At 41.1% G+C, this 12,943-nt stretch overlaps 1 protein-coding gene across 1 annotated transcript in view; it reads right to left on the reverse strand.

Annotated features, from left to right (window-relative positions):
• Positions 1-6,706: 6,706 nt before the first annotated feature.
• RWDD1 (RWD domain containing 1) overlaps positions 6,707-12,943 on the reverse strand; it is a 659,575-nt gene continuing 653,338 nt past the window's right edge. Inside the window, exon 7 of the mRNA XM_044063486.1 lies at positions 6,707-7,040. Coding sequence (XP_043919421.1) covers positions 6,925-7,040 — 116 coding nt within the window. The 3' untranslated portion in view covers positions 6,707-6,924. The remainder of the gene's footprint in view (positions 7,041-12,943) is intronic.

Raw genomic sequence — 12,943 nt, forward strand, 5'->3', positions numbered from 1 at the left:
AGCTGGTCAGTTTTTCTAAGATCCTTTGTTCAGTGATGGTAAACATGAAGCTGCCTATGTACATCTAAAAGGTGAAGCAAGCTCTGGAACACAACTGTGAGAACTCAAGGTGGAGAAGGATCAAGGATCTATAATCGGTGGCCTAAGCAAAAACAAGTCCCTTGAAGTAATGCTCTACATAGTCTGGATGAAGCTAGAGAGGAAGTATTATCTCCAGTGTGATAATTATAGATGGCTACTAGCTGAACTTTGATGGTGGAAAAAATAGCACCTCCTTGAAAAACTGAGGCCATAAAATCCAAAGCAGCAGAAATAGGAACAGCAATGGGGTCTAATTGTCTCTGTTGTGCCCATTAAAAGAATCATTGCCATTTACTCCTGTGCATCTTACTGGTCACAGGTTCCTGGGCGGACATTAAAATTTGGAGAAGAAAGTCTGGACTGTCTAGCCAACATCGGAATTGAAGAAACCACAAGGTCAACTTGAGGCCTGGAATGTTCGGGTGAACCATACCGGAGGGATGAGACATCAGATCTGGACTTAGGTCCAGTGTTCAAGGAGGACATAGAAGGTGAGACCACAGGAAGTGAAACCAAATTTGCCAAGACCAAAAGGGGACAATGAGGATAACATTACTCTTCAACTGGAGTGCTTTCTGAAGAAATTTGGGGATTGTGACTCTAGCTCAGACGGCATTAGGGAGAACAACCTGCTGCGCTTGTTCTTAAGGGGTGAGGTGAAGAGATTGCAGCAAGGATGACACCATCACTGTATGACTGACAGACCATTTGAGAGACATCAGAATGGTTCTGCTGAGCTTGTTGGCTAGAAAGATGGATTTCCCCAATATGTGCATTGCTACCAGAAAGTCGTTGGAGATCACCCACTGCCAAACTCTCATTGCTTCTTGGCAAAGTGGGTAGGACCTGGTTCCCCACTGTTTGTTGATGTACCACACTAATGACATATTGTCCTTCTGGAGAGCAACTGTCTCTAGAGGAAGACAGTCCTGAAAGGCCTGCAAGGCTAAGCACTGCTCTCATCGCTTAAGACATTTATATGCAAATTGGTCTCTTCTGGGGACTACATGCCTTGAACAGTCTGTCCCAAGAAATGCCCCCTCACCCCAACTGGCAGGTATCCATGGTCAAAGTGGCATTTGGGGAGAAAGGATAAAGAGACGTCCCTGACAGACGTAATTAGATTGGATACATCAAAGAAGGGAGCCCCTGCAAACCTGAGAAAGTTTTATAGGATGACTTAAAGGTTGTCGAAGACTCAACCATTGTACTGCTATAGTCTACTGGAGAACTCACATATGAAGAAGAGCAGTGGGTAAGCAGCATAATCGCTGCAGCCATAGAGCCTAAAGCCTGAAGTACCAATTTTGCTGGGGGGGGGGGTAGGATGTGAAAGGATCTGACTGACATGCAATCTCAAGGTATAAACTCTGTTTTGTGGTAGAAAGGCCAACTGATTGACTGTGTCCAGGTGAGCTCCTATGAACGCCAAGACTTGAACAAACCAAAGACACGACTTGGGCAGACTGACTGTGATCCCAGGGACTATCACAGACGGAGGAAGCAATCCCTGACGTCTTTGAGTACATGCTGGTTGGAGCAGTGAGCAGCCAGTCGTCCAAATAAGAAAACACTCTGAATTCACACAGTCTGAGATGAGCTGCTACTACTGCAATACACTTGATGAACAACCTATGAGGCCTAATTGAGACCAAAGGGCAGAGCTCTGAACTGGTAATGACTGGCTCCCAGCCAAAAATGCAAGTACCTCCAGAACAACTGCTCATTTTGATGTGATAGTACACAAGTTGGAGGTCTATGGAGCACATCCAGTTATCCTTCTGCAGAACAGACAGTATGGACTGAAACATGACATCCAAAACTTGGAGTTCTTTACAAACTGATTCAGATAACCGAGAACCAAAACTAGTTACTGTCCCTCTGTTTTCTTTGGCACTAATAATTACTATGAGTGAACTCTGTATCCTCTCTGTTTGGTGGGACCTCTTGGATGACTCTCTTGTCTAACAGCTTTTGAACTTCTAGAGCTGCTAACTCCTGACAACTGGTTGGAACATCAGGGGGATGTTTCTGCTTGACTGGTGGAATATGAAAAAAGGGAATGAAATAACCTCTGGATATGATCCACTACACCCAAGAATCTTCTGTGACGGCTGCCCAAGTTTCTGGCCGCAAAGACATGCACCCCCAACTGTCTCCAGAGAAAAACAGTCAGGCAACCCTTCAGGAATGATGAAAGGGTCTAAAGGAATCTCAGAACCTTTGGTTTTGCGGACCCTCACTGCCTCAAGGGTGGCATCTTCCATTATTTCCCTCTCTATCCCTGACAGAAATCTATTCACGTGAATTCTGAAATAGACCTTGGGATTTTCAGAACCACTTCTTTTTTCTCACTGCTCTGATTCCTAGAAAAGGATCTTTGTTGGGTTGAAAAACGGATTCCCATGACAGATAAGGTCTTTCCATCTTGCTTTCTATGGGACAGTGCGGCTTTAACAGGGGGCACAAATAAGGAAGATCCATCAAACGGAACACTGATGAAAGGAAGAAGTGCATTTCTTAAATCCGGTCAGCTTCACAGCCATGATAGAGATTTTCTTTTTTTGAGAAAAGGAAAATTACCAACAATGGTAATTACAAAAACCACTCCTGGAAAGTGGGTAGAAAAAGAGAGAAAGGGTCATCAGCAATGGTAACAAAGAAATACCCGAAAAAGGGTAGAACTGAGTGGAAAATGCTAAAAGGAGTAAAGGGAGGAAGGAGTAGAGAAAATCAGGAAAATTAGATTAGAAAGTAAAAACAAAATCTATTTTTTACTCACAAAAGCTTGAATACTACAACCCACAGCTAGACAGAGTGTGATTCACATTCAAACCATTAGAGTGGCAGACGAGATCTGAGGTAATTACAGCAGTAAGGGGCATTGCGGGTAAGGGGAGGAGCTTGAGAGTAGGATCCATGAGTCTGGAAGAGAAGTGGCAGAGTTGGATCTGAGGTTGGATCTAATACCTAAACATTGAGGAATGAATGAAAATAACGGCATCAGATCTTCAGTGAGTGCCCTATACCATCAAGAGCAGGCAGGTACTACAGGCAAAAATGGAATGATAAAAAAGCAAATAAGGACATCCTTACAGAACAGTGCTGGTGGGAGGGATATTCCCCTCCAGCTCCTGCTACCAAAAAGAATATAAATGCACTGTGAATCAGAGTGGGTCACAGTGCAACCCTAAAAGGTCAATCGGGTAAATTAGAGCCTTGGTAGTGCTTCAGTAATGTGAGACACTTACAGAAAATTGATGAGAATCAATATTCTTAGCTTGAAGCTCAATTCATCACATCCAAACCCAGTAAACTGACCACCCCTAGTGTCCCAAGCTGGGCTGATGTATTGGAGGAGAAGATTTTCCCTGTCACCTCATACTTACTATTTATTTGTCATTTGCTGTCAGGGTTAGGCCAACTGAGCCAAGGGCCCGTTTTCAGTGGAAACCCAAAAGAAAAGCACCAAAAAGTATACAAACAGTTACATAAAGACAAGACTGTACAGAATAAACAAATTGCTTACATTCAATAGTATATACAGATTAAATGGTGTAAGTTTTGACAGTAAAGATAAATTCAAGAAAATGCATCCGATATGTAGGAAGGGATACACAAGCATACTATCTCACAGATAATGCACACTGCAACTCTTAAAAAGCAACTACTCTACAGTATCTAAGAAGTAATTGAAAATCAAGACTTCTGTTCCCAACAGCATTCATCGACTCTGGGCTCATAATTCAATTAAACCATAAACGCTGTGACATACTACAACACATGGCCTGTCAATCCTAAGCTTATACACAATTTTAATTTGCTTGAGATACCTTAGATATATTGTGTTTTTTGAGACCATTCACAATTCCGGACATATAATTAAATTAGCAAATAATATCTGTGATGTAAAGCAAGAAATGAGTCTACAGCTGTATACACGCAAATTCTTGTGATTCAAATATCTCAATGTCCAAGTTGTAGGGCAAGATATGAACTTGCTGCATCTGAGGATATATAGAATGCACCATCATGAATTAAGTGCATCATACCATCTGAGACAAGGTAAAGTCTACTCCTTCCAAACCACAGCCATGCACTGTTTAACACAAATAAATTTTCCAAGTAATTTGAGGCTTGGGATTAGATAGGAGTCCAATTTTGATGCGGTCAGTGACCATCTCCCTATTTATGCATTATGGTGCCATAAAAGAGTCCATAAAAAGCACAATTCTGTTACTCAAGAAATATAAAGAAATTTGACCCCAGGCATTTCAATACTGTCCTACACTCCATAAAATGGACTCCTATGATGTGAATGTCACTTGATGAGGCAATAGGTTTCAGTTTTTTATTAAAAATTTAAATCTTACATCTTTTCTGAATCACTTCTAAAATTAAACAGACGGCCAACCAAGAAATGAAAATGCGTGTGCCTCCAAGATTTTTTAATGTTGGAAAACACATTAAGTCCTGTTCATTCTCCAACCAACAAAACCATTTTCTGGATCAACAGCAAGGATTAAACAAGGCTTTGGAAATGCATAGCCCGCCTTCTGAATGACCATATGTCCACTTTTTTCCCATTTCTTCAAATTAACCACTACAGTACTGCCACCTAATTTGGACTCCATTTTAGAAATTTATTTCAATGATTTCTAACACACCATTATTTCACTTTCTCACTGCCAAGGCCCTGCTCTCACATTTCACTTACTATCTAGACAGTCCACAAACTTCTTTTTACTCTGAACTGGAACATGTTTCCATCAACAAGTTACTTTCATAACTCTTGAAAGTGGCAGCCAGATCAACAGCATGTTTTGCCTCAATATTAAAAGAAAAAAAAAACTTTGTCACAGAAAAAGGCATGCTTGCACTCTAGAAAGAGGTTCTTGTAGTACCGTTCCATAATCTTTAGTCTACTGCCCTCTTCCAAACTGTCAAAATCTAAAAAAATGGATTCAGTTCCTCTAACTCTGATAAAAGTTTTCTAACTCACAGTATGGTTTTACACTTCATCTTGGCATAGGCACACCCCTACCTTGACACCACTGTGTGTATCGTGCACCTGACTTGCAGCAAGGTTGTCAGGCTACTCGTCTACTGTTGTCAACAACTCTCACCTTCTGGAACTTCTAGGCATGCATGGGGTCTTTCCCAGGGTCTGTAGATAAAACAGTAACTACCTCAATGGCAGGGAACAATTTGTCAGATGGGAGGATACAATCTGTCTGCACCTAGCAGTGACCATTGCTGCTTCACTTTGCTCAGTGCCTAGCTCCTTACTCTACAATGTATTCATTGACACAATTGAAAACCACTGAGATAATGCCAAACTAGTTCCCTACAGGACAGCCCCATCATTCTCTTCGCAGGTCATTCTGTTGCTGTGATCAGTTTTAAACTGCAGCACATATTAAACTCCATAAAGGTATGGCTATATTATTCTGAATATCATCACTAAAAATCACAGCCATCCTTTTCACCTGCAAAGATGTATGGAATGAATATGATGAATATGGTGACTATTTTCAAACTGTAAAATCTATCCATATATTCTTTTGATTGTTTCATGACTGGAACAGTTCCACCAAAATATATGGAGTGCCAGGGATAATCAAGCTCTTGTCTGATAAGCATAAGTGCATTGCATTAACTCAAACTAGAAACTTGGATCTCTTCCCAAGGCTACTATTACTCTTAGTCCCAATTCTCATCAACTGCAACAATGTATATCTTACAACCCCTCACCTATTCTTTACACAGTCAATGACATTTAGTCTTCTTTTCACAAATTAGAATAAGGTTATTATAGGACCGCTAGATTTCCCAGCAGGTGTCCATTCTAAAATGTACTACTTACTTACTCCTTAAGTCACAAACTGCAGTGGCTTGAATACAACAAACATCTGTCCCAAATTCAAATAAAATTTGCCCAGAAATGAATAAATTACCTTAACTTCCCCTCACTTGCTAGTTCTCTGGAATGGCATATCAATACCGAATTTATTATCCATCCATCCTGGCAAGCGATGGAAAAGTTTGCTTGTGTGTTGGCAATTTTTTCCAAACATGCATTTAGCAATTCACGGAAATGCTGCCTTCACACTAACTGGTTCTGCGCAGAGCTGCATCAAAATCCTCTGCTTGCAGACACTCTAAGAATAATTAAACTTACTCTTGTCACTATATCTGTACTGGTTATTTCAGAAAAACAGAGACCATTAACAGATACTTTGGTCATCCTTTTTCCATGTTCTATACATGAACTACCTGTTGAATGTGTACTTCTCTCATCCAGTTTTTAACTTACTTCAGAAAATCAACATTACTCACCATTATGCCTAATCTTTCTATACTCCAGAGTACTCTTTCAAACTTATTCTTAATTTTTCATGTACAATAATTACATATGCTCACTTATTAACAGACTCGACTTCCTGTATACTGCTCTTTTGCCAAGTCTCACATGAAAATAAGCAATTGCACCGCCTAACTGGATATTCCCAGTCATCAAATGAAACATAAAAATGAATAATCCTCAAAGTAAAAAAGAAATGTATAAAATAAGATGGAACATATTGCATGTTCATGCAAAAATAACGAAAGCAGACTTTTGGGATTAACTCAAATTTTCATTTACTTATATTACATTTTTTCAAGCAGTGATGGAAATCATCAGAAGAATATTCTCCTGAAAAATTTAAAAAAGAAAACATTTAAGGTCAGTAAATGAGGTCTGCAATGAAAATCACAGATACTGTGATTCTCTTGCTGTTATTATTAAACTTGATGGTATTCATCCACATAGGGCACACACAAGAGGTCGGTTCAACTGGCTTAGTCATCATCACTTCCTATATCACCAGGAATATAATCTGGATCATCATCATCTTCCAAATCTAGATCATCCATATCCTGGAAAAGAGACTCATCCACTTCCACATTGCTTCCAGCTACAATAAAGATGAAATACAAGTTAACAACTGCTAAAATTCTCTGTCTTAATTAAAATGTTACCATTGTCTGCAAAGATTCCTTGTGAAGATCACCCTTACACATTTACTAGATCTCACATTAAATGAAATGCATATAAAAATTTATCAGACAGAAACATTCTGTATAATGTCATTCCCTCGGTTACAGTCTTATGATGTTTTCTTGCTGGAGTATTCATAATATTGTGTAATAGGAAGGACAGAGTTTCAGAGAGTAAAAAGCACAGAACCGTATGGAGTGGTACAGTGTAAAGGGGTAATTCAACAACATTTTTAAATCTATCTGCAGAGAAGCTTCCCAGCTGTGTCCAGTTAGGACTAAACTGTTGTCATCTTTGACTCTTTTAGCTTATTCAGTTAGCCATCTTACTCTGTCCTACTTTGTATTTCAGTCCCATCATGCCTGTCCATATAAGATTGAATCTCTCTTGCTGACTGCACTGTTTTTCTTCTCAGATCATTCTATTTGCCCATTACCTCATCATACTTTTTACTTCTCATTACCTTATAACCTCTACTCCACTTTGCTTTCTATTGGCAACTTAGCTGACTACCTTTAGATTGCAACGCACTGTACAACCTTACCAACTTATGCACTCAGCTACTGAACTAGGGCACTGGCAATAATACTAAAATTACTGGGTCTAAACAAACAGACCAGAATCCAGAGCTTCCTTTGACAGTCACAACCATAAGTGACACTTATCTACAGCTGTGTCAAGCAATCAAAGAGCTCATTTTCCAAAGATTTTTAGATCCTTTAGTACAGTTACAAACCTCCATTTCTCTTTGATTTCCCATCTCCAAATGACACGCATACTAATAGATGCCGTCATGTCAGTTGATAAGCATCCTCCCAAATAGTATCACTGTTTTCATGCACAATGTTTTGTGGCCTTCATTTACCTCTGATTGTTTTACTTTACACTTTCTGTTTTTTGCATGTAACCTGGGCTGACATGCAATTAGTCATGCTGTGATCACTGTCCTACCATGGTGAATAAAATAATCACTGAAAATCTCCACAGATCCCATACAAATTACTTAATCCCTTCCAGATGACTTGAAAGGGATAATGTACTTCGCTTGAAATTCAACAGAGCCTGTTATAACTAATTCATGCCTGCAGTAACCACTATAACTAACGTCTTCCTCTCCTCGGCCACTTTTTCGGGCATCTGGAAGTTGCACTTATGTTTGCACTCTCTCCAAATGCATCAATGTTACCAGATTAGCTATACTGTACTATCTTCTTGCCAACTTCACTACTACCTCATGAAACATGGCTTTTTGTGACAAACAATTTCCATTCTGACAATAAAACTAACATTGTGTTCCTCAGCCTTGCTGCCTCCACTTATTGAGTAATGGAGCATGGCAACCTGAGTGGTGCTGCCTAGCAAAAGTTCAAAGCCTTTGATCCTGTCACTCACAACTTCTAACACAAGGCTGTATAGTGAACTCAAACTTATATTACACAAGGTAATAATTAAGTCATTTTCTCAAGTACCTCCCAATATGGAGTCCCCAAGGAACGGTATTTGGCGTTCAACTATTCTCATTACACATCAATAATTGGTAATTAGTACTACTAGTTCCCTTCTGACCACCATACCATATTATTTGCAGTTCACCTGGCCCTTTTTAGGGACAATAAATATCTACTTTACGTCCAGTCTTGGTCATTAGTTAAGCATTTAACTGCCAAAAAGTACAGTTTTATACCTACCATAAATGTAGATGTTCGAGTGCTAATACAGCTGCAGTCATTACAGATGGGTTCTCCTGCTGTCAGGCGGGTCCTCGGTCGGCCGAATTCCAAAGTCTAGGTCCGGAGTTGGTTGTCGTCGCTTCTTCCCTGACGTCAGTGTGACAGGGGTATAAAAGAACCAGCCGACGCCATTTTCTTCAGTTTTTCTTGCCCCAGATGTCAGGTGCCCCCAGAAGGAAGGCAATATATATATAATTATGTAATAATGCAATGCAAATTAATCAAAAAAACAGTAGTTGCAAGCAAATACACCATAAAAGAATACCCCTAGAGGGGAAGGAGGGAGGGAAACCTGGACTGCAGCTGTATTAGCACTCGAACATCTACATTTATGGTAGGTACAAAACTGTACTATGTTCATCGTGCATACAGCTGCAGTCATTACAGATGGGTAGAATCCCAAAGCTAAGAAAGGGGTGGTAGGCACTAGGTGGAACTAGGAGGAGCCAAAATACCCTGCAAGACTGCAGTGGCAAAGCCTGCTCTGGATTTGGAGTATAATGGTAGGTTGTAGTGCTTGGAGAAGGTATGCACAGAACTCCAAGTGGCTGCTTCCAAAATATCCTTGGTAGGAACTCCTCTGAGGAAGGCTGCAGAGTTGGCTGTGGCCCTGGTGGAATGAGTTCTAATGCCTGTAGGTACAGTTTTGCCATGAAAGGAATAGCAAAAGCATATGCAGTGGGCTATCCATTTTGAGATTGTCTGTTTGGAAATTGGCTTTCCTTGAGCTCCTACCGCATAGGCCACAAAGAGCTGTTCTGATTTTCTGAAAGGTTTTGTTCTGTCCAGATAATAACGCAGTTGCCTGTGGATGTCCAAGGAATGTAGTAATCTCTCCCCTTTGTTTTGAGGATTAGGATAAAAAGTAGGTAAATGTATGGCCTGATTTAAAGCTACCCTGGATACCACTTTAGGTATAAAGGACGGGTTGGTTTGTAAGGAAACTCTGTCCTGATGGAAGATGATAAAAGGCTGGACCGCCATGAGAGCCTGAAGTTCTGAAACTCTACGAGCTGAAGTGATAGCCAGAAGGAAAGCTGTTTTCCAGGAAAAATATTGCAAATCTGATGAGGCAGCTGGCTCAAAAGGATACAAAGTCAGTTTTTCCAGAATGAAATTAAGATCCCAAGCAGGTATTGGTTGTTTCCTTGGAGGTCTTAAATTCTTAGCCCCTCTGAGGAACTGTCTTAATAGAGGGTGAGAGAATAAAGGTGGATCAGTGTTGTATTCTGCAGAAATGGCTGAGGCATGGATTTTGATGGAGGAGAATGAAAGTCCACTGCTTAGCAGTTCAGCCAAATATTGTAGTATTTGAGGTAAATTCAGTTTTCCAGGGTTCTGGCCCTTTTTCTCATTCCAGACACAAAAACGTTTCCATTTTGCGGAGTAAGCTTTTCTAGTTGATGGCCTTCTGGCCTCCAAAATGACATCCTGCACCTCCTTGGAGAGTAGGGCCTGCTGTGATGCTAAGGAATCTTCCACGCAGCTAGATTGAGTGTTTTTAGCTGACTGTGAAGAGTTTTGAAGCTGTGCCGAGTCAGAAGAAGAGGCATTAGAGGCAGAGTCCATGGTGGGGAATGCGTCAGGCTCCTCATGAATGGGTACCAGTGTTGCCTTGGCCAGTCCAGAGCAATGAGGATCATCTTTGTTCTGTCTGCTCTGGTCTTCAATAGGACTTTGGGCAGCAGAGGAAGAGGTGGGAAGGCATAAACTGTCATTGATGTCCAACTGAAAGAGAGAGCGTCCACTCTCCAGGCCTTTGGATGAAAGATCCTTGAGCAGAATTTTGTCAATTGATGATTTTTGTGGGAGGCAAAGAGATCTATGTCTGGCCTTCCCCATTCTTGGATTATTTCTGTAAAAACTTTTGGATGCAACTTCCATTCGTGTGGATCTGTCATATTCCTGCTTAGGTTGTCTGCCAGCGTGTTTTCCTTGCCTGGCAAGTACTGTGCTTGTAGTTCCATTTGTAAGTCCATGGCCATGTTCCAAAGTGACATGGCCAGTCTGCATAGGGGATAAGAATGTGTTCCTTCCTGCTTGTTTATGTACCACATAACTGTGGTGTTGTCCATTCTTATCAATAGTTGACCTGGTTGTAGAAGGTCCTTGAAAGCTATAATAGCATTTATTACTGCTAGCATTTCTTTTTGACCGATGTGAAGGTGCTTTTCTTTTTGGGAACATTTGCCCTGAATGCACCAGTCTGTCATGTGCGCCCCCCCAGGCATAGTCCGAGGCGTCTGTTGTGATGACTTGATTTGCTTGAGGCTTGCTGAATGGAAGACCTGTGTTTGTTTGACATGCTTGAGCCCACCACAGAAATTCCTTTTGCAGACATGGAATTAGTGGTATTATTGTTTCCAAACTGTGGCTGTGTTGAGACCATACGTTTTTTAGGTACCATTGTAGTTTTCTCATATGCAGCTTTGCACATGGGATTAGTAAGATGCAAGATGCCATGAATCCCAGAGCCTGCAGGATTTTCCTTGCAGTCAGCCTGGTGCAATTTGCCAGTGTTCTGAAATATTGAATTAGTTGCCCCTGCTTCTCTGGCGTGAGGTAGGCCATCTGGGTGTTTGTGTCCAAATTGGCACCCAGGAAAATTATCTTTCGAGAGGGTATTAGCCTTGATTTCTCTTTGTTGACTGTGTATCCCAGAGAGTTTAATAACATTTTTACATAAGCCAGATGTTTCAGAAGAATGTGCTTGCTGTCCGCTTGGATCAGGCAGTCGTCCAAATAAGGGTATATTTGTATCCCTTGAAGTCTGCAGTAGGCAATTACTGATGCCAGGCATTTTGTGAATACTCTGGGTGCAGTAGATAAGCCAAAGGGCAATGCAGAGAATTGATAATGGGTTGAACCTGCAAGAAATCTGAGGTATCTTCTGCAATTTTGTCTGATTGGGACATGCAGGTATGCCTCCTTGAGGTCCAATGTTACCAGCCAAGACTCCTTGCCCAGCATAGGAAGAAGTTGCTGTAGAGTGAGCATCTTGAATTTTGGTACGAGTAGGAATGTGTTTAGGATGGAAAGATCCAAAATAGGTCTCCAATCTTTTCCCTTCCATGGCACCAGGAATAGCCTGGAATAAAAACCTTGACCTTGTTCGTGTGTAGGTACCTCTTGAATAGCTTTCATGTTTATAAGATCTGAAATTTGCTTTTGTGCCTCTGCTCTTTGATTGTGTGGCAGGTTTGGCATGCCTCTCATTTTTGGAAGGGTATGAAAATGGAATTTGTAGCCTCTGTTTATAATGTCCAGGATCCATTTGTCCTTTGTGACAACATGCCAATTTTTTGAGAATAGTGCCAGCTTTCCTCCTAAGGAGGCTGCGATTTGAGACCTGGTTGGCATGCAAAGGGGAAAGTCATTGGGTTTGCTTTCTGAAAGATTGCGAGTTGTCCTCGCCACCTCTTTGTGTAGGAGCTTGCCATTGTCTGCCTCTGTACGATCCTTGTGATTGTCCTCTGCCCCTCGGGTGCCTGTATCTGCCTCTTTGGGGTCTGTCTGTGGCAGGAAAGGACCAGTTCTTGGAAGGCCAATTTCTACTAAAACGTGGGGGTTGAACCTGCAGAAATTCTTTCACAGTTTGCATTGATTTAGCCTTTTCCTCCATTTTCCATAATACTTCCTCAGCATTTGCCCCAAATAGTACATCCTTTTGAAGAGGGGTGTCTAGTAATTTAGCTTTGACATGATCAGGCAAGGCTTGTTCCTTGAGCCAGGCATGCCTACGTATGACTGAGCCTGTAACAGCAGCTCTACATGAGGCCTCTAGAGCATCAAAACCACATTGTAAGGTATGTTTACCCACTTGTTCTGCACTATGCATCAAATCCTGCAACTCCTTCAAGTCTGGTTGTTCAGGTTGTGACATTTTACTTTTCAATTGAGATAACAGAAACTGTTGGTATTTTAGCATATGAAACTGACAGTTTAAAGCCCTCATGGATAAGGTAGCCGAGGTATATACTTTTTTTCCCACCTTTCTAAGGATCTGGAATCTCTCTCGGAAGGCAATGGATTTTTGGCAATGGAGGCCTTAACTCCCTTGGGCCCCTGTGAGATGGTTTCTAGGTCAGCA

Source organism: Protopterus annectens, chromosome 1.part0 (assembly GCF_019279795.1).
Source record: "Protopterus annectens isolate FY-2018-M chromosome 1.part0, PAN1.0, whole genome shotgun sequence".
In the NCBI taxonomy this organism is placed as follows: domain Eukaryota; kingdom Metazoa; phylum Chordata; order Ceratodontiformes; family Protopteridae; genus Protopterus; species Protopterus annectens.